Here is a 26,357-nt window from a genome sequence, read left to right on the forward strand (position 1 = left end):
GAAATAATGATGGCCTACATTTCTTTTTTAGCTTTAGATTCAACACTCTATATGATGCTTCAGTTAAGTGTGCATTTTTAACAGTTGTATTGAAGCATAATTTATATACGAAGGTTCACCCACTGAAAGTGTACAATTCAATGGATTTTAGTGTTTTTACAGAGTTGTGCAGCTACCACCATCATCTCATTTTAGGACATTTTCATCACCCACAAGAAAGAACTCTTGTGCCCATTAGCAGTCACTCTCCATTTCTGCACCAAGGCCCCTCCCACCTCCACCCCCACTGGCCCACCCTGGACAACCACTAATCCACTTTCAGTCTCTATAAGTGTGTGTTTTTTTAACCTAGGGCATGGCAATCCCTTCCCTTGACTTATAATTAGAATCAAATGATATGTTCCCTCAAAATCTATCATCTTTGAGAAATTTCACTTTCTTCATGCATCACTGAGCCTTCTTTCCTCCATTCAGCCCCCAGCTTTCACTGCCACTTACAGAAGTGACCATTGTTCTTCATTTATTTTTTTTTAATTGTTTTTGAGGAAGATTAGCCCTGAACTAACTACTGCCAGTCCTCTTTTGCTGAGGAAGCCTGGCCCTGAGCTAACATGCGTGCCCATCCGTGCCCATCTTCCTCTACTTTATATGTGGGACGCCTACCACAGCATGGCTTGCCAAGTGGTGCCATGTCCGCAGCCGGGATTCAAACCGGCAAACTCCGGGTCGCCGAGAATCGGAATGTGTGAACTTAACCGCTGCGCCACCGGGCCGGCCCCCATCGTTCTTCATTTAACAACTATTTGTTAAGGGCCTGCTGTGTGCCACACAGTCCGAGCTCTTGGGGTAATCAGAGGGCAAAGCAATAACCCCTTAGCTCAAGGAGCTGACTTCCTAGCAAAGGGAGACAAAACAATAAGCAACAACAACAACAACAAGAATAGAAGTAAACTGTGCAGTGTGTTAAAAGATGCTCTGCATTGTGGAATAAAGAACCAGTGGAGTGGGAGAAGGGTTTTGGGAAGGCCAGTGCACAGGGAAGGGGCGGGGATAGCAGAGATTGGGATGGTCAAGACACCCAAGCAGGTGTCTGGGGGATGAGCATTTCAGGCAGAAGGACAATCCCAATGCAAAGGCCCTCTGGTGAGGGCACGGGTGACGTGTTTGAGGGACAGCAAGGAGGTTGGTGAAGCTGAAATAGGGAGAGAAGGGGGAGACCACAGCAGAGAGGCAAATGGAGCAGATCGTGGGAGCCAAGCCGGGTTTTCAGCAGAGGCTGCCACGAGCTGAATTATATTCTCAAAGACTCACTCTGCCTGCTGTGTTGAGAAGAGATTAGAAGGGAGCAAGAGCAGAATAGAGAAACCACCCAGATACTATTTTAGAGGCCACTTTAGGGCAGTGGTTCTCATCCTTGGCTGCACATCCGAATCACCCAGGCAGCTTTACAAAACTGAGGCCTGAGCTGCAAAACTCTAATTGGTCTGGGTTGCAGCCTGGGCACTGGGACTTTGCAAAGCCACCCAGGTGACTTGTATGTGCAGCTCAGGTTGACCATTAGAGTTTCAGGAACACTAAGCATTCCCGTCAGTTTGACTTTGCAGCTGAGAAACAAAATCCTACAGCTGGCCCAGCCACTTACTGGCAAAGCTGTTTCAAGAGGTGACCAGAGATCTCACTGCAATGGCAGGTCCAGAATTGGCACTGCAGCCAGTGTACAAACTGGAATGGGCCTGGATGGAGCCTACCTGGACCACCAGACCTTGAGGAGGTCAGTCCTGTTCTTTGGCTGGATCCAAACACGACTCTCTGAACGTAGGAGCCAGACTTTCTCCCTGCACCTGACAAAGGGCTTGTTGTAGTATATCAGGGCAGAATAGAAGGATAAGCCTTGAACCTCAGGAAGTGGGTATGCGATTTATTCAACAGGCATTTTTTGAGAATTATAGTTACAGTGTGCCAGGCATTATGCAAGGAGCTGCCAATAAAAAGATAAGGTCTAACCGTCCTTGCCCAAGACGCATGGCTCAAAGTGAATGCTGTATAATATTTCAAAATGTGTTATTTGTGAGAGGCCTTTAAATAAGCCAAAGAGGAGGGGGCACCCTTCGGTTGCATATCTGAGCTCTTGGCATTTCTAATTCAGAGGGATGAATAGAACATTATTGTGTTACATCGGCACAAGTACAGCAGGAAAAAAAGATGCTTGGAGCCGTGAGCCGAACATGAATCAGCAATCTCATTCTATTGTTTGGAAAATAATCATGATGCTGGGAGTATGGAATTTAAGAATCATGCAGAAATGCCCTTCCCCCCAGCAGGAAACAGACACTGGCTAAAACATGGCATCTCGTTTTTTGGCTTCTTGAGCTGAGGAATGTAAAAAAAAAAAACTTGGAGAGGACTTAGGGAAAACTGATTTGTAAATATGGAAAATACAACCCATAAGAAATGGGAGATGGCTTAGACACAGCGTTGGCAACCTCTCCGAGGTGGCATGCCAAGGGAGTGTTTATTCACTCTCACGAGCAGGAAGAAGAGCTGCCCTAGCTTCAGTCACTAGCAGATGTTTCTTGAGTACCTGCTACGTGCTGGTCGCTGGGCCAGGTGGTAGGGGAGGAAGGAGGGGGGTCCCTACCTTTGAAGACCTCCTAATCTGTGGCGATGGACAGGGAAGTGCAGAGATCCCACACAGAGTGGTGCTCAAACCCCAGCATGCATCAGAATCGTCACCTGGAGGGCTTGTTAAAACAGACTGCTGGGCCCCACCCTCAGAATTTCTGATTCACCAGGACTAGGGTAGAGCCTGAGCATCTGCATTTCTAATGAGTTCCCACGTGATGCTGATGCTGCAGATCTGGGGACCATGATTTGAGAACCTGCTCTCAGGAAACAAGTACATGGGAGAGGAGAGGAGGATGAGTGTGGATTGAGTACAGAAGCCCACTGGTAAGGCACAGTTGATTAGCTGGTACCGTAGGTAGTGCCACTTTTTAAATCTGTTCTCCAGTGCACCGCTAATGGTTTTTAACTAGCAATGTGTTTTGGATGAACCACACTGGCCAGGGTTTTGCCACCACTCAAGGAAAGGTGGCAAGAGGCAGGGGAAGAGAGTTCTCTACAGGCCTGTGGAAGACAAACAGGACGTAATACAGCAGGGTGCATCCAGGGACTCCAAATCAATGAGCAGATGTGGCGGTCACAGTGGCAGGGGAATGGCTTCAGGGATAAGAAGGTGACAGTAAGCTGGCCTATTCCCACACTCGTGCTCGTACTCAAGTGCTGCTCTCAGGAGCAGAAGTTCTCAACAGAATCAGCTGGAAAGCCTTTTCTAGGTACACATGTCTGGGCCCAGCCCTGGAGATGGTGAGCAGGGCTCCTCAGCTGATTCTGCCACGAACCCCCTTCTTGAAATTAAGAAAAGTTTTTCTGCAGCCTCCATGGTTGTTTCCCCTACTTACAAGTAAGCAGAGTGCAAAGCCAACCTCTTTGAAAATGCAAAACTCCTGCACTTATTGTTTCTTGTCACTTCATTACTACAGGACTTGAGTGTCTCAGATTCAAGGGTGCCCACTTAAAATGCAAGTGGCCTTCAGAGAAGGTAGCTGTCCACAAAGAGAGCCGGGTGCCTCGGTAAGCGCCTTTTCACTGGTGAAGTTCTAGATAACTCTGACTGTGCTGGTCAGGAAGGGAGACGTGGGGATGCCTGTCCAGCATCAAGTGTAGCCTATCAAGATGGTGCCTCAGTTCCTCTAACATGGTTTAGGCTGGTGGCTCCCAATATGTGATCTCTGGAAGCATAGGTATTTCTTTTGACCTGGAGTCACTGTGAAAAAATTACTGAAATATGAAGGGTGCCATGAACTGAGAAAGTTAGGAATCTCTGTTTTCTAGAATCACTGACCCCAGGAGGAGGTATATTTTGGCTGTACACTTTCTGGTCAGAATCATACATTTGAGCCAGCACATTTAAGGAATTGTACATTCTAAATTTGACTTAAACGTCTGGGGAAAAAACTCTAAGAATATTGTAACTACATGAATCTTTTAGGGGCGTCTTTTCTTTCTTACCTTCCTACGTACCCAGTTCCTTGACTCAACCCATAACTAAGGTCCCTGTGATTTTTTTAAAAATAGCAACCTAAATTCTCATTTAATGCCCCAGCCCTTTCTTCATGATTTAAACCTAATGGATTAATTCTTATAAATTTGAACTAATAATTGCTCAGTACGTTCTCAAAACTCACCGTTCGAATAGATTGTTTAAAGACAGAATCGAGGTTGTGTGTGTGCTGTGCTATGGGCATGATGCCTCACGGGAAACCACTGAATCTGCCAATAAAATTAGCCGAAAGGACCTCCATCAAACAAGAACCCCATGAAGGAGAACATGGAGGCCATGTAAAGTTTATGAAGTATATTTCTGTGGGAACACTGCACTGTAGCCGTCCTCCCCCACCCACCGTTTGGCATTGAAGAAGTAGTAAACAATTTTAACTATATTTATTAGGAGAATTTTCTTTTCATCTTTAACGGATTTTAGGGGCAAAACGGTCTCCCCAACACCTCCTTAGGAAGGTTATTCTTTTTCTCCCAGGGTTAAAAATCTGCAAGGGGCTCACTGCGGATTCCAGAGGCAGCAGAGCATGAGCTCCTCTGGGAGATGCCATCTCCCTGGGACACAGACGATACCTCTGTCAAGTGGTCACTAGTAGAGTCTTTTCCTAGAATCTGTCTGGGGTCTGGGGCAGAAAATGGGTTCTCGTTTGTTGTTGTCCTATTCATCATCAAACACGTTGAAGAAATTAGTAATAAATCATTTGCTTCAGTCCGAATGTCTTGTTTTCACATTCTTGTTTGTTGCTGTTCACGAATGTGTCTCAGTGAGTCGCCTAACCACAATTATATATTCAAGCATCTGGTGGTTCTGCGTGTACCCTCATCTCTCAGGAGTTTTTAGTTCCCCTGACGTGATGAATGCGTTTCCAGTCCCTTCAACACACGCCCGCACGCAGCCACGCACGCACGCATACACGCACGCACTTTATTTTCTTTGGCACTGGGAAGCTACCCCACTCTCCACCAGGTGTCAGTAGAGTCAGTTTTAACTGCTTGCTTTGGCCAACAGGGCGTCTGTTGAAGTTGTTTCTCCTGCTGCGTCAGACGTTTCCTCAAACCACCCATCTGTTTCCTCTTAAGAGCCTACTTCCATTTCTTAGAAGCATTTGGAGATGACAGTCCACCTGTAGAGAAAGGTAGCTACGAGGAAAATGCTCTATAAACATAGCCGGCGGCCAGGTTGATCCTTTCAGAGTTGGCCTCATAAAACTTTTACTGGCTGGTTTTTTCTTGACTTTTCTATCACTATAACATGTGGCTAGAAATTGTTCCAAATTTAAGTCAGTGTGACAAGAAATTAAATGTAGCAGATAATTTTCGATTCACATGGGGCTTTTTTGTTTGTTTTAAAGCCCACTCTGACCCCAAGAACCCCACTCCTACCACTGCTGACCTAGTCCTCAAAGCAGAAAGAGGATTTTACTCAGCTGTAGACCTAGAACCTAGCACATGAGGATGGAAGACTTCTACCATGTGTCAAATGTGCTTGTCCAGCAAGACTCTTGACTGTTAACATCCCCCGTGTCATTCTGTTGGTGAGTGGCAGGGCCCATGCTCTTTCCATGCCATGGTGACTGCTTGGGAGAGAGAAGGAAAAAGAGAAAGGTACAGAGATCTGGCGTGGACATTGGTCAAAATGAAGAGTAGAAATGAGCCCCGGAATGAGGTTGCTGATCTTGAATTAAAAGGCATGAGTGGGGTGGAAGTTAAGGCTAATCATTGTACCAAGACAAGAAATTCAGCCACAGCACATTCAGCTCAATTTCAACCACAGATCTTGGTTGTATTGTCTCACTCCCTGAAGGTGAAATACTTACCGTGACTGCTGAAAATATGAAATGAAAATTATAACTTTGCCATTCAGTAGTCATTTGCTGATGTCTCTCATGTGGGGCCCTAGTCTCCCGCCATGCCCGGCAGACAAATTCTGACCCTGCCTTCTGCTCTGAGAGGTGATCCACTAGAACAACACCTGGGCCACAGCACACGACAGAGCCACTCCCATTCCCCACATCTTTATTAACTAGCTCAGAGTCTTATATTCCGTCTTAACCAGCCCCATCCCCAGTCTAACTATGCTGGTTTTTAAAAAAAAAATTTTCATACTGATTTTTTTATACTACACTCCCAAATAAGGTTAGTTTCAGCAAGTGGAAAAGGTAGATCACAGTGTGCTATGAGTTGAATAGACCTTGCCTCTGTTCTCTTCTATTTGAGTTCTTAACTCATTACTAACATCAGAAATTAAACCATTACATATTCACTTCACTGGGTCCTATTTACTATCAAAATGCAAAGACCTCAGGGAAGGACAAGTAAGACTGCATTTAGGATGCTTTAGAATTGGGGACAAACTAATCTGTGTACCAGACCGTCCTTGCTCCCCCTAACAAATTTAAATCAACATGAAAGGTAACCTTGAAAGGGAAAAAAATTCACAAAGGTAAAATTCAGTCTGGGAAGAGGAGAACGGCAGAGGGGAGAGGAGCAATTCCACCTCCATTTTATCTCGGTAATGATGGGGTCTAGGGAAGTGGGCTTCTGTGCCATTATGAGTCTTTAAACCACCTCAGGGCACCTCAAAGTGGAGGCCAAATAATAGCCCCAATTTCCCACATCTTAGGGATGACTGAGGCTGGCCAGGAGATGAGGAAATCATAGTAACAGTGACTGTAATAATGAATAAATCTTCCAGTGCTTTATATTGGTGTCCTACTTTTAAATTTACAAAGCATTTTTATATTCCCTTGGTCCTCAGCACAACCTCAAGGGCAAGAATTATAATTTCACTTTACAGATGAGGCTCGGAGAATAAAGGAACCTGTTGAGACAGCCACACTGCTAAGCAGAGACTCAAGACCATCTGGAATGACTCCCAGTCCAGGAGTCTTTCCTCCTTATCTGGGATTGAACTTGTTCTTAAAAATGTTTCCCACGAGTCTGAGTGAAAGGTTTGATGTGAATGGGCCCTTCCCTATGAGGGGAAGAGGATAGAAGAGGAAAATCCAGGAAGAAGAGTACTTTTCAAAGTGGGGCAAGAGGTGCCCGACAGAGATCCACAACTTCATTGCCCTCCTAGCGTGGGGTGCAGCCCGCTCTGAGAGGGCAGCCATTTGCCTTTGCCCAGCTGTATTTCCAGATGCCACAGACAGGGCAGTAGCAAGGCCAACGGGGGGACAGGGTGGAGCAAGGGGCTCTCCCCCTCCCATAAACTCCGGCAGTGCCCAAGGCCCCACAACACCAAATAAACTTAGGAAAAACAGTTGCTTGCCATGTAAACACAACTTCAAGACACATCCCCAGGGCCAACCTGGTGGCGTAGTGGTTAAGTTCATGCTCTCTGCTTCAGAGGCCCAGGGTACATGGGTTGGATCCAAGCATGCACCTGCACACCACTCATCAAGCCATGCTGTGGCAGCGTCCCACATACAAAATAGAGGAAGATTGGCACAGGTGTTAGCTAAGCAACAATCTTCCTCAAGCAAAAAGAGGAGGATTGGCAATGGCTGTTGTCTCAGGGCCCATCTTACTCACTAAAAAAAAAAGACACATCCTCAAGCTATGCCCTCCACTCATATCACCACAACCCCTGTAATCCTTCTATTTAGGAAGTGTAGAGCGTCCATGTTTGCTCAGTGCCAGGGTGGGTCTGTCCTCCTCTGAGTGCCCTCCTGGTGTTAATGGTCTCACCTTAAAATCTGTAATTGCCTAACACTTGAGCATCTGACCTTTTAAACTCGACCAAGAGATTTGCCTATGAAAGTGACCCCCACCCCACCCCCGAGCCCACTCATGGCTTCCTGGGCTGTCCATGAAGCACCTGCTGAAGTGTTAACAGAGAAACCTTACATATGTCACCATTCCAACGATCAGGCCCCGTGATGCCCAGGTACCCTTCCTCCTGAGAGACCCAAGGAGAAGCAAGCTGAGGAAAATGACCTTGAAAAGGCTGCAAATGCCCTCCTCAGAAAAAGTTGATGTAGAGACGTGAGGAGGATGCAGTTTTCATTTTAATTGTGTGCAGATAAGCAGTGACTCTCTAGGTCCATATGGAAAGAATTTTCAAGGGGTAATTTTTACAGTTGTCCCTTCAATGTTATAGTTTCTATAGGGAAAAAGGAAATGCAAGGGGACAAAATGTGTGTGGTGTGGGCAAGTGCACTGGAGTTTGACAAGATGGAGTTGAGGGTGTTCCCTCTGGCCCTAGTCCAGCTTTGCGACCTTGAACACTAAGACAGGAAAATGATCCCATGCAAAGAGGTGCTACCAAAGGGGTTAGCCTCCTGAGGAGTCCTCCTCTGCACTGTGGCAGAGTTATCTTTCTCAAATCAGGTCACTTCCTAAGGACCTTCCATGGCTCCCCATTTCCTACAGGATAAAGTCCAAAGTCCACAGCAAACCTTTCAAGGTTTACATCACCATCTGGCCCCAAACTACATTTGCAGCTTCATTCTTGGCCACTTATTGCCCCCTCCCCACCCAAAATTATATGCCCTGTGCCAAGATGCTGTCCCTTTTGCTCTTTTGTTGTTTGTGAGCCACACTTTGCCTTCCCTGCCTGGAAATATCCTGCCTCATTTTTGAAAGCCGAGCTCAAATGTCACCACTGGGTTCCTTCATACAGATAAAACTAATCACACTCTCCTCAGTGCTTCAAAACTCATCTTTTATCCCCCTTGGTCAGCTTTTCTGCCTGCAAGGTACAGCCTGTTCTCCACCTAAGCCCCGCAGGGGCAGCAGCTCTGAATAATTCATCTCAAATGATCCAGAGCTTGGGTTGGTGTCTGACGGCATGAACAGGGCAGCTCCAGACCAAATCCTTGGGTTGGAGGATTCCTCTTCAGCCTCCAGCCTCATTTCTTGGAAACCCATTTGCCTTCCACCCACAAAGAGATCTACCACTCCGGTAGGTCCTATTCTCTTTGCCCACGACCAAAAATAGCTCTCCTGTCTCCTTTTCATTCTATGCAATAGATTATACTTATATCAGTTTACATCTTTTCCATGAGCTTTTGCATTTTAACAGTGATCAAAGCCCGCAGCCAAAGTTTAATGTGGCATCTACAAATGGGTTGTGTGTATGTGGGTCTGCAAATCCTCTGAAAGTATATGCCAAATCATTTGCCTGTCTTTCAAGGGGAGGGGCCTGCAACTTTGATTATATTCCTTCAGTAGACACGCCCCCCCCCCAAATGTGTGAGATCCACTAAGCTAAAGGAATGAAGCTTTAGAGGAGAATTTTAAGAGGGAGCAGGGAGTAAGCCTTTAGCATGTCCCTGAAACTATATCACACACGGCACCTACTTTGTTGCAGAATAAAGACACTGGTCTTCTCAAGAGAGGCTTAATATGCCCTGAGAACAAAGAGCAGCCCAAAGTAGGGAGAGTGTGCTCCTTTGCCTATAAGATGTGCATCTTCTCCGACCTAAGGTAGAGTAGAGAAAGTCTCCTGTCTCTCAGCAGTCCCCAGCAGCATCTCTCCACCCGTCCTCTGTCTACCGACAAACTTAAATTTTCTTCCACATGACAGCTTCTCAGATAGTTGAAGACCACTCTCTAACCTTCATGTGACTCCTCCCCTTTCTCGGTTACCTGTAACATTTCCTTAAGATGTGGTTTCCATCATCCTGGACAATCTACATGAGACTCTCTCTTAAAATGTAGCAGCCTAAATATAGTCTGGCACTAGTCCTACAGGCTATATTTCTGTCCACACAACCCAAGATAACCTCTGAATTATTAACAGCCACAGTTCACAGAGGGTTGCTTGGAACCAATGTCTTCCAAAGTCCCTGGACCTATTTCCTTAGTCTTCATAATAATTCCATTTACTTTTCAGTTTCAGAGTACTCAATAATAACTTTTCCCTCATTCGTATTTTTAAAATATAAATGCATTTTATGTGTTTAAGAGGTGAATGTCTACTTTTCCATTCTTCCAAGGAGAATGAGTTTTACCTAAGGAACATGGCATTAGACTGAGAATGAGAGAGTGGGCAGCGGAAGGCTCAGCAAGGAGTGATTCTCAGCACCGCCCTCTTGGTACACGGCATCTGTGGCTTGTATTTTTAGCTGCTCCTTGCCAATGGGCTTCGCCTTCCCAGCCAGCTTGTAAAATGGGTTGTAAATTACTTGAGGGCCAAGAGCCTCTGGTCTTAACCTATTTGCGTCTCCGGTGTTTATCCCGGTATTAAATGCTCATATCACATTCATCACCAAGTCTTATATTATTTCTAACTCCTAAATGTTACCAGATTCCTTCCCCATTCTCAGCGCCTCCACTGCCACCACCTGAGTTCTAACCACCTCCCTCTGTCTCCGAGAACTGCCAAACCCCCTGACTGGTCTGCTTTCACACAGCAGCCACTGTGAAGCTTTAAAAACTCAAATTAGAGTTTTTGAATGATCAAATTAGATCGTCTTGCTCCCCTGCTTAAGACCTGCATAATTTAAAGGAGTTGCACAGTTTTTCTCTACAAGGCCCATTTCTTGCAGAGTAGTCCATGTGTCTAGGGAACGCAATGATGAGAATAAAACCTTAAGTCATTACCTGGGGAGAGGCCTATTGAACAGAAGAGCCTTCGAGTCCAGGGTCACCTGTACTGAGAAACCCTTCCAGACAGCCCCAGGCAGAAATGACCTCTCCTTCCTTGGTGTCCCAGTCTGCTCTGAAGAGACACTTAAGCTGAAAGCTGTGTATGTTTTTGCAGTTTTTTAGTGTGATTCTCTCCCTCTGTCAGATTAGAAGCCCCCTGTGGACAGGCTGAAGTGTTGTATCTGGACAAAGCCTGGAGCAATTCTTGAACAGAATAGACCTTCAATCAAGGCCTCTGGACCAGCCAACCAAATAAATTAATGACTCATGTGAAAGGAATATTCTCCATTTCAGTAGCACTTACCTAGGAGACTAAACTGGATATCCTTCTCCTCCTCAGTTGGTGCCGAAATGTTTAAGCTGTCAAAGGGCCTTCAATTTTGAGGGGCCTGGATGGCAGACCCTCACGGGATCTAACTGAAGACTCCTCCCTGCCGATGAGCAGTGGGACCTGTTTTAAGGAATGATATGCAGGCCTGTGACCAGTCCTTCCTCCACAGGAGCTGTCAATCCTTCCATTAGCATAGCCACCTCTTTCTAACACCTCACCACCTGACCCCTCCTCCTCACTGACCACTCGGTGGAGCCCTTCTCTGTGTTTGTTTCCTTTCCTGGCAAGTAAAGTAAACTCAGCTTTCTTTCTCTTTAAGTTCTTTGGACTTTGTTTTCTCCGTGTTCCTATGACTGGCTGATGAGCCCCAGGCCCCTGCCATGGCTCTGGAGAGGACCTTCTCTGCTTCCCCTCCTCGGTACAGAGCCCTCTGCTGATCCCACACTGTATTATAGGATAACCAGGAAATGAAGCTCCAGACACCTGCCTACCCTGGAGATTGTTACAAGCTTTCCTTGAATTACATTTTAAAACTCTAGAGCTTGTTGAAGGAAAAGAGCACTAAATACTACTAAAGACTAAAGTACTATAGCAATAGTAACACTAATATACTATCACTATTGTAGTAATGGTAATAGTATAGTATAATAATACTAATGCCTAAGTACTATAGTACTAAATAGCACATATGGTACTATAGTGGTACAAAAATAGTATACTATTGATGCTATAGTAATGGTGATAGTATAGTAATCCTAAAGTACTATAGTACTAGATAGTACCGTATAATACCATAGTGTTAGAAAAATAGTACTAAGTTTTGTAGTGAAAGCAATATTTTTAAAGCCTTAATAAAATTTTTTTCTGCTTCACACACAATACCTTTCTGTAGCTCCTATACCTGTCCAATTGAAATTTTGACAACAAAGATATTTCTAAATTGATGGTGTAGCAAGAACATAACTGGGATGTTGTAGCTTCACCTTAAAGATGATAAAAAGGACACAAAACTGTCCTGACACATTTGTATCAAATGTTGTATTTTATTATCGGTGTTATCAGTCAAGATTCTTTTGGTTGCAAATGCCAGAAACCTGACTCAAACGAGCTTACGTAAAAATGGGACCCTTTTGCTCAGGAAGGGTTGAGGGATTTGGCCTCAGAGAGAACTGAAAGCAGGGGTTTGAGGCCACCGAATCCTCTTCTCACCTGTTTTCTGTGAATGTCAGATTATTTCTCTTTCTCAACTTGAGACAGGCTTTTTCCATGTGGCTGAGGGAGACATGGCCTCAAACAGTTTTAGAGTTTTAGTGTCTGATAAGTTCTGCCACCAGAGAGGGACTAAATAACCTTCCTCCTTCCTTCTTCCTCTCTCTCTCCCTTCCCCCTTCTCTTTTTTCCTCTCTTCAAACATTGTGAAAAAGCATCTTATTAGCCCACCTCAGGTCTTGAACCAATTTGGCCAAAGGTGGAACATTGAGGTTGGCTGAGCTTGAGCCAAGTTCCTCATCAGAACATTCAGGACAAGTGTCATGTGAAAACATGGCAACTTCCATGGGTGGGGAGGGGGAGGTTAAGGGCAGCTTAGTTCCTATGAAGAGCAACAGATATGATCTGAGCTCTCACCTTATGCTGTCTCAGAACCGGGTTCCTCTGACTCAAAACCCAGCTGGACAGGAGAACAAGGATGGAGCAGAGGGCTTGTGGCTGGTGATCTTGAAATGTTAATCAGTAGCAAGAATGTGTTTTCCTAGTAGTTAATATTCATCTCTTCTATCAGATGCCAATTCAAGTAGCTTATACCATGTCATATCAATTGTCATTAATTTTATTTTGTTCAGTTTTTCAACATATATTTGTTGAGTAAGTATTATGTATCTGACATGCTGCTCAGTGTGCCAGATATAAAAATGACAAAGACATAGTCTCTGCTACAAAGAGGTTACAGTCTACTGGGAAAGGCAGCCATGTAAATATGTAGTTACCACAGGTGTGACGAGAACTACAATCAAGGTGTGAATTCAATGCTGCGGTATTAGATGTAGAGACAGGGAATGCACGGCCATATATAAACCCGTGTTGTAAACAAAATTTACATACATATTCTTCCACATACTTCCCTTTCTCCAAACAGTTATTTAAAATCAAGATGTTTCCTCTCTCAGCCAATGGCTTTTGTGTGCGCAGCACATTATGGCTTACCCAGCATTTTCACTCACATCGTCTTTAAACCTCAGAAACATCAGCCCTGTGAAGAGAGTAGAGCAAGTATTATTTTCCCCATTTTACACATGAAGAAATGGAGATTCCAGTGCTTTGAAATTACTTGTCATGATCCCACAGCTAGTATGTGACAGTACTGATGCTCGAACCTGTGCCTTGGGCTTCTGTGCTATTCCTAAGCCACCATGCTACCACTGCCTACCCGTGAAAGGAGAAGATCCTTCTAGAAAAAGAAACCTCTTGATCTGTGCCCAGCAGTATGCTGAAGGCCTCTGACCCGTGTTCATCAGCCATCTGGACCATCCATCTGTGTGTGTCCTTCAACATTCTTCCCTCTGTCAGGACACCTCTGGGCACTGACGCCCACTGTCCCTGGCTGGGGCCAGGCTGACTGCTGCTCTGGGATGGCATTGATCTAGTGGTGAGGGGGAGGAGGTTAGCCCTGACTGAGGGAAAGTCACACATAGGAAGATGAGAATTTGGATTCCGTTCTCCAGAACATTGTCTCTAAAACTTTAAAGTGCACGTGGATCACCTGTGGGTCTTGTCCAAATGCAGATTTGATTGAGTAGGTTTCAGGTGGGACCCACATTTTCTATTTCTAACAAGATCCCAGGCAATGCTGAGACTGCTGGTCCACAGACCACACTTTGAGAAGCAAGAATCTAGATTGAAGACACTAATATCTCTTAGCCACTCCTGGGAAAATAGCAAGTCAGTGCACTGGTAGCTTTCTTAAACACTTGAGATGGAAAAATAGGCATGTGATCTTAAATAAAATATTATTTAGAAAACATAGAAGGAACCCTGAGATTAAAGTTAAAATGTCTTGTAAACTTACACACATCACATAGTCCACCTATGCTTCAATTTTCCCAGTTCTGACTGGAGGGTAACAGATTGCCTCAAGCTAATTAATGCATGCAATATTGTTTGGAACAAAAACATTATGGAAAATACAGGTTATAACCTGTGGTATTTTTTGTTGTCTTTTTCTTTGTAGGAGATATCAGTGAAAAAAAGGGTCCAGAATGATTACTAACCTATGACTCCCAACAGTATGACAGGTACCTATTTTTTTTTATTTTATTTGTGTGTCTCCATTTTTGTTCCACCTAAAGAGAAATGTAGGGTTCCTAAAAGACCGGTTTGAGAGTCTTAGCAACAATTATTTCCAAACCAACAAGTGTTATTACATGCAAATACATCCTGTGAACACATCCCTGCGAATGTGCTCCCATCTTCTTCAGGAACTGTGAGATGCATCATCCCCAGAAACATAATGGGGAGGAAACAGTAATTCACAGCAAAAGACTAGTTTTTAGCCATTCTAAGATCACCCTCACACTCTAAATACATTTACTTTTTATATTCATTCAGATCAATATAACAAATGGCTCTATATGCTTAGTGACACAGAGTACAGGGATCTTCCCAAAAATGGGCTGTTTATTCCATTCAGCAGTAGAGTCACAATGTAATATGATTAAATCACAAGGTAAAGTGAGCTAGAAACTCTTAGCGAGGGACAAAGGAGAGATAGAATGACCCCCAAGGAACTTAAGTTTGCAACAGTGCAAATTCTTTGTGTAACACGTTAAACAGGGGTTGTAAACTCAAAGGCCCCAAGGGCCAGGCAGATAACACCAATGCCTGAAACAGGTTGGGTGTAAGGAAAAACAAATGAACAAAACTGGAGAACTCAGGTTTCCTCCGAAGAGAGGCCGTTCCTCCACTCTAGGCAATCACTCACAAGCAGGGATGAAGCCCAGGGCGCCCAGAGATTTGAATTTTCAAGAGAAGTTGGAAATCTAGGTTTTAAATGAAATATCCCCATTTGTAAAGTTTAGCGATTAACTTATAAAAGACTCATGGGCCAGTCAAAATATGTCTGCTGACTTGAATCAACCCATGGGCTGCGAGTTTACACCTCTGCTATCTCCCTTCCAGCCTAACACAAGCCCATGACTGTCCTTTTGGTTACCATGGCAGAGGGCAGGCACCCATCGACCTCTGCGTGTCATGGGTACAGCCTGACCTTTGATAATCCATTCATATGACCTCCTCATCCAGTGACAAACTAAACGTGCAGGACGGTTCCTCCAAGAATCTGTCCCCAGTAGACCTGAGAAACCTAAAAGTTGCTTCTCAGCCTTCTGAAAATTTGGAAGCCTCCCAATGACCATAACACTGCATCACCCAGCATCACTGCCCTGCCTTTCTACCCACTGATGGTTAAGCTCCTGGTGCAGCAGAAAGATAAGAGTGCCTGGGCAAACCAGAATGATTCACATCTGTAGGAAATGAGGGCCTCGGAATCACATCTTACCTTCTCCTCATCTGATTGCTCATTAACAGGCACAAACCATGCCCACTTCCATTTCCGTTCTATTGCCAACTCGGCCAAAATTCTTCCCCACTTAAACCTCACTGCTTCTGTGTCATAAACCTGCTCAATCAGTGGAAAATTGGTACAGATCAGCCTCAGCTATAGCCTCTGGGTTTGTTCTCCTATGAATGGGAATCTGGACCAGAAGGTGTCAAGGCATAAGTCTTAGCAGGTGCAGGTGTATGTGAGCACACAGATATCATACCGCATTAGCCATACTGCAAAACCCAGGGCAAGTGTCCTCCTCTGATAAAGGAGAGTGTGGGGTCAAGTTCTACTCAAGAGTGGCTCGGTGCTCCATGATAATTTTCCCATTTGAAAAAGCCTCCAAGGGCCGGCCTGGTGGTGTAGTGCTTAAGTTCACGTGCTCTGCTTCTGTGGCCCAGGGTTCACCAGTTCGGATCCCAGGTGTGGACCTAGCACCACTTATCAAGCCATGCTATGGCAAGCATCCCACATATAAAATAGAGGAAGATGGGCACAGGGCCAATCTTCTTCAGCAAAAAGAGGAGGATTGGCAACGGATGTTAGCTCAGGGCCAATCTTCCTCAAAAAAAAATAATAATAATAAAAATTTTGAAAAAAAAGAAAAAGCCTCCGAAGATCCAGTCTCAAAGAACATACCCTCCTGAGACCTGAAAGTGGCAAAACATGGTTTAAAAGTGGGTAATCCGGTGGTTTTTGCTTGCTATGAGGTTGGTGCTAGATAAAGTGTAGTGGTGACCATCCAGCCCAGGTTCCTGTAGAGCAGGGGTCAGCAAGATTTTTTTGTAAAGGGCCAGATAGTAAATATCTCTGGCTTTGCAGACTACTCAATTCTGCCATTGTAGCAAGAAAAGCCATGGACTATGCATAAACAAATGGGATCAGATGTGTTTCAAGAAAACCTTATTCACAAAACAGGCAGCAGGCCAGCTTTGGCCCTAGAACCATAGTTTACTGACCCTCGTTCTGGAGTCTGAAGTAGTTCAGACCTTCTTATTGTGGATCAGATCCCCCAAGGCCCAGTCAGCTCGTCTCCAGGGCTGAGCCAGCCTTTCAGCTGATCCTGTGGAAGCTGGGATGCTTTCCCTGCAAGCTGAGCTGGAACCCCAGGTGCCTCTCAGCGGAGGAGGGAGTCTTCGCTTCCCAGCATTTGCTTCATAGTGTGGAAGCTAACGGTAGTTCTATTTTCAAAAGAAATCTATTCCATACACACATATGCTCAGGATATGTTAATGGGCTCAGCTGAGAAAATCATGGCTTTAGACTTCCTTGTTTGTGGACGAAATAAAACAGTGTCCTTTTCCCCTCTCTCTTGGCTATGATCTCGGGCTACGTGTTTATTTTAAGAAGCCTAAAGGGAGACCATAATAAAGTTGTAAGCCATCGGAACCAAGTGCTTGCTTTGGGAACATAATTTAAAGGGCAAATATGCATATTTTCTTCTTTGAAACACGTAAGAGGTACTATTACTGTTATGCAATACAAGAAATGAATTAACCTTTATAAAAAGAAAATGACTTTTTAAACGAACAGGAGTAAGAACATGGAATCTGTTTTCCTAAAACCAAGCAGACCAGCATTTTCAGATAAAAGATCCACGCTGTTGGTATGCAGGCTCTTTCAGCCACTGTGCTTATTAAATTCATATATTTTGGATTAACTCAAATGGAAAATTGTTTCTTTTCTGGCATTATTTAGTATCAACTAGAATGGAGTCAGGTCTTGCCAAAATTTTCTCACTGCTTTACTCCACCTAATTCAAAATTAGGACTTTTTGAAATCACTTGTTGAAAAATTCTGATTCTTAAAGAGGGAAGTAAGAAAGTGATTTAATAGTCTGGAATTAAGCGCTGCTTCCTAGGTAATCTGAGGGGAATTCTGCTAACAGTTATGGCATTATAATGAGTTCTACTTTGCATAAAACCATGATTTGCAGCATAAGGGAGTTTGTTCTAAGATATGAATACCTAAAATGTTAAATACCAGAGTTAAAGGCTTTCAGCCTTGGTTGAAAAGGAAACTAAGAACGCAGGCTCCCCTAACTGTGCCTGAAGAGGTAGAAACAAGAATCTACTGTTTGCTCTGAACTTGGCTTTAGAAATTAGGATACTACATAAAGTCACACTATTATGAATCTTTCCATGTGAATAAAATATTCCTTATTCAGTCACTTAACGTGCACCTCTTTTTGGTGACCTACTTGTTCATTTAAGTGTTCTGTTGTGATATTTGCCCTTTTCTTTTTCTTCTCAAGGCATTATTATTGAGTGTGTCCCAGGTACCAGGGGAAGGATGTTTGCAAGGATGTGACAGGAGCTTTCGGCTGTTGCCCCAGTGTTTTGATTGTGTGGTCTTCAGATTGTTCGTTTGCTTGTTTGGGGATGGGGTCATCTGTTAAGCAAAATGAAGGATCACATAGGTTTGGCTTTTTTTAATTTACATTTCTCATTACTCCTGAAGTTGAGGTCTTTCACATGTCTATTGGCCACTTGCATTTCTTCATCTGTAACTGACTTGTTCATTTTTATTGTCCACTTGATCATTGTGGCTTTTATAAGTTTTCTCATTATTTGTGGAAGCGATTTATCATATGTAGAGGATAGTAACTAAGCAAATCACCTAATCTCTCTAGATCTTGAATTCCGTATCAATTAAATGAGACAGATGAACCAGTCAGTTCATCTCTAGTTCCCCTCCACTTTTAAGATTAGATTATCTATACTTCAAATTTGAACGTTTATAAAACACTTTTTCATAAAGTAAAGCATAGGTACATTGATGGTTGGGTGTAAAGAAAAGGGGAACCCTGGAGCAATGTATTTTGTGTTTTGAGACTGTCCTAATGAACAAGTTTTCCAGCGTCAAACAAAACATTTAAGTTGGAAAAACTCAATATTTTACTGTAAAGCCCAGGTCATTTTTCAAAGGTGACTCTCCAGGTGTTCTTTAGGCTTTTCAACTGCTCCTTAATAATCATTTCATTCCTTCAGAAAGAGAATCACAGTTGTGCTAATGTCCTACAACCTAACAGAATGTCTTTTCACGGAGTCAGAAGGTTGTTGACTGCAAAATAATGACGCCGCTCAAAGATAACTAATGTTAAGAGTGTACATATCGCTAACATTTCCCATTGTCAATAAACGCTCTTCAGATGGGATTTTGCCCATGGCTGCTGAATAATCCATCATACAGTGATACCGTACCTGCTTGTCAGACTTTTAATATACTGTTATTTAAATAATGTTATAATGAACTGCATTGTACATAATTTTGCACCTCTGATTATTTCCTCAGGATAAAATTCTACTGAGTAAAAGAAAATGCCAGGTCAAAGGGACTGAACATCTTTAAAAACCTTTTCTCTTCCAAATTGTAACTAGATTAGTGAACTAACTGACACACCCACCAGCAGTGCAGCAGCCATTTAATCATACACCCTCCAACTTTGGGATTTTTTGGTAGTTAGTTTGCTTATTTTTGAGGAAGCTATTTATTAGGCAAGATTTTATCACAGCTTTTCAAAACTTTACTTTTTTCTCACTGATAATGAATTTGACTACACAGACACACACATTGATTGGCCCCTTAAAGGTCTTCTTTTGTAACTTACCTGTTCATTTGACTTTTCTGTTGTGCTATTTGTCTTTTTCATACAATTTATATATTAAGGAATTAATTCACTGTCTATCATGATACAAAGATTTCATGATACAAATCATTTCCCAAAGATTATATAGCTCTTCTTTTTGTGTATGGAAATATTTGACCTTTTTAAATTTTCCTTCTCTTGAAATAATTCCAAACTAACAGAAAAGCTGCAAGATTAGTTCAAAGAATTCCCAGCTAGCCTCTACCCAGAGTCCTCATGTGTTAACATTTTATCACATTTGCTTAATTATTTTCTCTCTTTCTATTTCACCTTTATAATTCTTGACCCATTTACAAGTAAGTGTAAACATAATGGTATGGCATTTTTTGAAACAAAAGTTTTTAGTTTATATATAGTGAACTCTATTGAGGTGTCATTTTATTATTTATGTCTTTGTTGTTGATCTTAGAAATATCCTCTGGTCAGTTCTGAGAGACAGGTCAGTGGGTTCTTTGCGATGAGTTAGCACCTCTATTTCAACACATAGTTCTTTAATTAGACCCAGGAATGCCTGATTAAAGTTGAAGATTTTCTCCACTTTTTTCCAACCCTTTTATGCACCAACCATCCAACCCAAGTACCCTCGCCCTAGCCTTTGAGGGCAGGAAGGGAAAACCTGAGAGTGCTGGAGGTGCTTCTGTCCCTTCTTCCAAGGTAGGACAGCCAAATCCCAGGTCTTGGTACTGCTTAGCCCTGCAGAGGACGTCACTGCAGAAGCCAGACATGGCGCTCTGCTTCCATTCCCACGTTGCTCCAGGCGCTGGGAGGGTTTATATTGATTTATACACTCTTGGCGTAATTACTCTGAAAGGGCATCTGGAGGCTTATTTGACTTTCTTCCGAATTCCTGTTTCCCCAGTTGTGGCCAAAAATAAAATGTGGCCTTGGATTTCATAGAGCTGTCCATGCACGTGACAAATGTTGCCACAGATAGTTTTGGAGAAAGACAATATCAGCCTACCCAAATAGCTCACTCTGCTGTTGGTAGAGCCAATTACAAAAAGGAACTTGGGTTTTATTTCTTGGGTGTTTAACCACACGAAGCCATGGGGGCCTTTTGGCTCCCTTCTCAGCATGGTGTCATTCTAAAAGAAACAAAAACCTCCCTGCAAATAGGCTGGAAAGGAGACCTCAGTCTTCCCTGAAATGCCTCAAGGGCAGACGGGAGGCTGCTACACACAAGGAACAGAAAATCTCTTAATTCCTCCTCAGGCGTCTCTCCCACGGATCACTCCTCACCGTAACTGCTGAGATCTCATGTTATTTTCTCCCTCTCTCGCTGAAAGCTAAAAATCCTGGTGTGTTGCCAGTGCACACACTGCTGCCCCTCCCCACTCCCGTCAGGATTCTCCTCCTTCTTCTCCTCCCTACCCCCACCCCTTAACTCCACCTGCCATTTCCTTTGAAGATTATGGGCCCCTTCTCTCCACCTCTCCCATTTGCATCCCCTTTTAAGACCTCACTCAACAAAATAAACAGATCTTCCTTTCCAAGAAACTCACCTTAGAAAGCATGGGAAAGGAAAACCATAAATGCTTATAATTTGCATTCCCCCGCCCATCACACACATTGGTAGAAGACAGTGAAAGTCACTCCATGATGTCCAATCTGGGGAAGAGAGCAGACCAGCACCTCAGTTCAAGATTTTCTCCAGTTTCTACAATAACAAGGGGGAAATCAAGAGAACCACAAAAAAAAGGGAATTTCTGTGCAGCTAACACACCATTCTTTCCCTTAACACAAAAGCAAATACTTCTTTTTTCCTCGGAAAACAGAAGGAACAGTGACTCTTTGTGCAGTACACGAATGGGTAAAGGATGCCAGACATTGCTGTAGAGTGTACCTAGAGAAAAATTGGCCCTCCTGTACTCCAGTCGTCTCTGTCCCTCTCACATCCCTCACCTCTTTAGCTTCTTGAACTTCTCTTGGAAGAGAAACTTCCTACTGAAAAGTATAGGACTTTCTGAAAGAGACCAAATTAATGAAATCTCACCAAATCCAGTCAGATTAGTGAAAATCTTCCCTCAAAACTCCTGGGGCCTCTAAGACAGTTGCTTCTAGAACAACTTCACTATCCAAAATTAAGCTGCAGCCAAGTGATCAGGACGTTGAAATGTCAAAAGGACAAGGCTTTACAGAGAGCAAAAGGTGGGAGCACAAGAGTAAAGAACAAAACATTTCTTTATCAACAACCCCTGGGGGCCGGCCTAGTGGCAGAGTGGTTAAATTCACACGTTCTGCTTCGGTGGCCCGGGGTTCGCCAGTCCAGATCCCTGGTCTGGACCTACACACCGCTTGTCAAGCCATGCTGACAGACGTCCCACATATAAAATAGAGGAAGATGGGCACGGATGTTGGCTCAGGGCCAGTCTTCCTCAGCAAAAAGAGGAGGATTGGTGGCAGATGTTAGCTCAGGGCTAATCTTCCTCAAAAAAAAAAAAACCCAACCCCTATATTTTTCCCAGAAGCCACCCTTTACAATGTTTGGCTTCTCCTAGACCCCTACCCATAGCCCCATTGTCTTTGACCCCACCCAACCTCCATTGTCACCACCACCACCACCAATACCACTACCACCATCCTCATCACCATTATTATCGTCAATCACCACTATCACACCATCACCATTCTGACAAACTCATCTCTACCTCCTTCGAGTCTGCTCAGAGAGTTGCCCAGCACATCTCTACTTGACTTCTACTAAGAGTCACAAATAATAGCCGTAACCTAACAGGGTTCTGTTATGTCAGAACATATCTTCCTCTCTATTCTCCTAATATGACTGAATTCCACAACAGTTGCACATGTGTAGGTGCAAAGTTCTTTAAAAGAATTGAAAATAATTTTTCCCAACAAAAATTTAGTCCCTAATCAATATGTGATGTTATTTTGTTTGCAGTGAGCCAAGAGTTATTTTTCTATGCCACCACCACCTGCCCCTGCTCCCAACTGAAAAGCCCCAGGATTGTGTTTTCTCCATCTTGGCTGTTCTTTCAAGTCTTGGCCATGAAGACATTCTCACTCTAGAATTTGGCTGTGCTGTAGAAGGGAAACTAGTGTGGAAGTCCAACGCTCCAAGCCTGTAGAGTGCACACCATGCATTCCTGTCTTGGTACTAGAGCTAAGCTAAGATTCATTCTCTCCAATCCTCACATCTTACACGTCAGCAAGCAAAGGCCAGCATGGTGAAGTGACTTGCCCAAGGTCTCCAAGCAGACTGTTGAGTGTTTGGACCATCAGTTCCCAAAACTTAGGAAACTGTGAGTTCAATGACTTTAAATAGTGACCGTGTCCATTTTTTTGTTCTTAACTAAAGTTCTTAGTCTTTACCATGCTAATGTATATACCGAAACTCCAAGGAACGTGGATTAGGCAGTCTTCTCTCAATTTATTAAAGCAGAACCCCTTCTTTAGTGGAGGACCTAGCCTTGTCCTGCTCAAATTTCCCTGCACATTAGAATCACCCTGGGAGCTTTTTTAAATCCTGATCTCACACCACCCCAGACCAGTTAAATCGGAATCTCTAGGTGTGGATCCAAGACTCAGTATTCCTTGAAAACTGTCCAGGTGATTCTCAAGTACAACCCAGCCTGAGAACCACAATCTGGACACAGTGGTTCTCAGCCCAGGCTGCCCATTACAGTCACCGGGGGAGCTCTTTAAAAGTACCAGTGCCTATGCCCCACCCCGAGAGATTCCAGTTGAGTTGGTCTAGGGTGGAACCTCTGACATCTTTGTTTTTTTAACTCCTCAAGTTTTTCTAATGTGCATCTAGTGTTGAGAAAAGAGCAGTCATTCTCAAACTTGGTGTTGAGTTATTAGAATCACTGAAAGATTTAGCTAAAAAAAAGGCAACCAAGCTCTAGTCTACCATCTTACCGAATGACAAGTGCCTGGGCTCCTGGGTGCCACCTTAGCTCTCCAGGTGATTCTGATACACGCAGAAGTTTGAAAACCACTGATCTAGAGGGGGTTTTTTTTCTATATTGAATGTGTTTTGGGAAGTGTTCATTTTCTAACATTCATTCTAACATTTCATCTGAGTACCCACAAAAGACATCTAAAATATTGCTGTTAATCTAGACCTATCCTGGCTAAGGGTGACACACTGAAATGTAATTAATGATGCTTTACTCTCATTGACTATGTGGGTGTACATTGTTACTTTCACCCACAAATGACAGACTCACAGTTCCTGCAACCGTGCACTTAGCTGGTGGACTTCAGCATTTTCGTTTACCTAAAAGGCCCACCAGGGTAGCAACCTCTTCAGTTCAAATGATCATAAAGTCCTTCAGAAATGCACTCCAAGGGCAGCATTTTTCCTTGAAGAAATGGAGTGTTCATGAGGAAACTTGTTTCTCTATTGTGCAAATTCTTTGTAAATAATTCTCTTAGACACTGAGCTTAGAATATCATCCCATGTTTCTTTCTTTTTATTATTTTTTTTCAGGTGTACATCGTAATATATTTCAAATTCTGTGTAGATTACATCAATTACACCCAAAGACTAATTACAATCCACCATGTTTCTTTAATGGGCAGTTTCAAATTGTGTGGTGCTTTTGGTTATGGGACAAATTATTTTCCTTAGAGGGTTTTAGCGTTTTTGTTTTTGTTTTATTTTTCATAAATTAAATGACTTCCAAATTTGGCCTCGAATGAATATAGCTCTCTGGTGAGCAGTACCCACAGGGTTGTAGTTCTCAGTCTGGCCTACACATTTGACTCACTTGGGGAGCTTTTAAAAATCCCAATGCTGAGGGGCGTAGTGGTTAAGTTCATGCATTCTGCTTCAGTGGCCCAGGGTTGGCAGGTTCGGATCCTGTGCACAGACCTAGCACCACTTGTCAAGCCACGCTATGGTGGCATCCCACATAAAATTGAGGAAGATTGTCACAAATGTTAGCTCAGCAGCAATCTTCCTCACAAAAGAAGAAAAAAATCCCAATGCTGAACGTTGCTCAAAGAATTGTAGTGAAGATATAAGATTTATATTAATCGTTTAACACAAAGTGTAGCAAATTGGGGCACAACATAGAATAGGGAGTACCTAGTACGTAGTAGGTATTCACCAATGTTAATTTAATTGTGAGAAATGGCCCATAGAATTACTGAACTACAATGGAAAAAAAACAGATGTAAATGAATATTTGTAATTTTTTTTAAAGTTTGTTTTGCAGATAAGCTTACATTTTAGAGCTTTGCTTAGCTCATTCCCATAATTCATGTTTTCTCTTCAGTGTCACAATCAAGTTCAGCCATCCTATTTAGTAGTTCCTGAAAGAATTTTCTGTACAGCTTGAGACCTTTTCTCTTTCTAAAAACTGGGAGACAAGAAATGCCTTTGTTTTCTTTATTATTTTATGGAAATATACTTTTTAATGAAGTAGTAACCTAAGCATAACATTTGAAGCAAACAATTCATGTGAAAGGAAGTAGATAATTTTAAATACGATCTCTTCCTTTCTGTAACCCCCGATAAAATGAGCATCTTAAAACACTTGCTGGTATTATTATTACCTCATTTTTTTAATAGGCGTAAGTTCCTATGCCAGGCAAGGCAAAGAGACCATACTACACAGTATCTTCCTGGATGCTCTGGACTCCCCGCGATGTAGGATGTAGCATGATGTAATCACATGAGGTGGGAAGTGATCGCAAAATGGGAGAAGGATACATATAAAAAGAAGTTAAAAAGAAAAGAAGAAAAAAGAAAGCACTGGTTTCCCATCATTAGATTTTATTCTACTTGTATAGTGTCAATTGTGGTTCCCATTTTTCTGCCAAGACCTTCTTGTTACTCCCCCCAATGCCACACCTCCCTTGAACCCTGTGTTTTCAAACATTTTACCTGCCAAACTGCATTTATTAAGTAATAGAATTCACTGCCTATTTTTAGTAGTCAAAAACATATATAGTCTCATCTGTTTGATGAGCAGGATGAAACGACCAATGTTCCCACACTACACAGAGACATCGAAAACTTTCTAAATATTTTTCCAAAACCAGAAGGCATAAGATTTTTCATGAAAGTGGCATAGACTGCTTCATATCACTATATAATTTCTCTTGGGCCTTTTCAAACTTTTAAATTGCTCATAGTTTCCCCCAATACTACTTTTATGAACCTCAAGTGAAGAGCTATTTGAATAAGAAAATTCTGAATGTTCTGTGTTACCATTTTCTCAACTCTAAGTAGGAATTATGCTCCTATACTATTTAGCTAAATAGAACTATAAATGAAGCCATCAGAATACCAATTGCTGCTGGCACTACCTTTAATCAAAAAAGTCTTTCAGTATTATTATAAAATCATTCTTCAAAGATTAAGTTTATGTAAATGAATATAAAATAGCCTATCATACTCCGTAATGCATAATGAAAATATGCATGAGAATTTCAATCATTTGAATCTGTGCTCCAAATTAGATCAAGAAATCACTGGCATAAATCAGAACATTAGTAAATTCTTTGAGTTTTTTCAACAGAAAATTCTAATTAAATTTAACATTAAAGTTTCTAAGATATTGGACTCTAGGCCTATAACTAAGAAATAATCTTGAGCTTTGAGGAAGTCAGTCAAGAGATCACAGTTTCTGAACCCATCAATACTTTTTTTTTTTTTTTGAGGAAGACTAGCCCTGAGCTTACTGCTGCCAATCCTCCTCTTTTTGCTGAAGAAGACTGGCCTGAGCTAACATCCATGCCCATCTTCCTCTACTTTATACGTGGGACGTCTACCACAGCATGGCTTTTGCCAAGCGGTTCCATGTCTGCACCCAGGATCCGAACCAGCGAACTCCAGGCTGCTGAGAAGCAGAACATGTGAACTTGACCGCTGCACCACCGGGCCGGCCCCAATACATATTTTTTAACATCTAAAAAGACTTACAGGGGCCGTCTCCTTGGCTGAGCGGTTAAGTTCGCGCGCTCTGCTGCGGCGGCCCAGGGTTCCGATACCGGGCGCGGACATGGCACCGCTCGTCAGGCCACGTTGAGGCAGCGTCCCACATCCCGCAACTAGAAGGACCTGCAACTAAGATATACAACTGTGTGTGTGTGGG

At 43.0% G+C, this 26,357-nt stretch overlaps 1 protein-coding gene across 12 annotated transcripts in view; it reads left to right on the plus strand.

The window, feature by feature from the left end:
* The window catches only part of THRB (thyroid hormone receptor beta), a 359,714-nt gene that overhangs the window by 242,850 nt on the left and 90,507 nt on the right, over nucleotides 1-26,357 (plus strand). For 7 of the 12 annotated variants that reach the window (XM_046668086.1, XM_046668094.1, XM_046668078.1 and 4 more), the window contains one exon: nucleotides 14,271-14,334. The exons of 4 other annotated variants lie outside the window; for them this stretch is intronic. In XM_046668086.1, the coding sequence (XP_046524042.1) occupies nucleotides 14,313-14,334 (22 nt within the window). In that variant the 5' untranslated portion in view covers nucleotides 14,271-14,312. Of the gene's footprint in view, nucleotides 1-14,270; nucleotides 14,335-22,216; nucleotides 22,551-26,357 lie in introns of those variants that run through there. One more of the 12 variants, XM_046668118.1, reaches the window with a different exon arrangement.

The sequence above is a fragment of the Equus quagga genome, chromosome 1 (genome assembly GCF_021613505.1).
Source record: "Equus quagga isolate Etosha38 chromosome 1, UCLA_HA_Equagga_1.0, whole genome shotgun sequence".
NCBI classification, from domain to species: domain Eukaryota; kingdom Metazoa; phylum Chordata; class Mammalia; order Perissodactyla; family Equidae; genus Equus; species Equus quagga.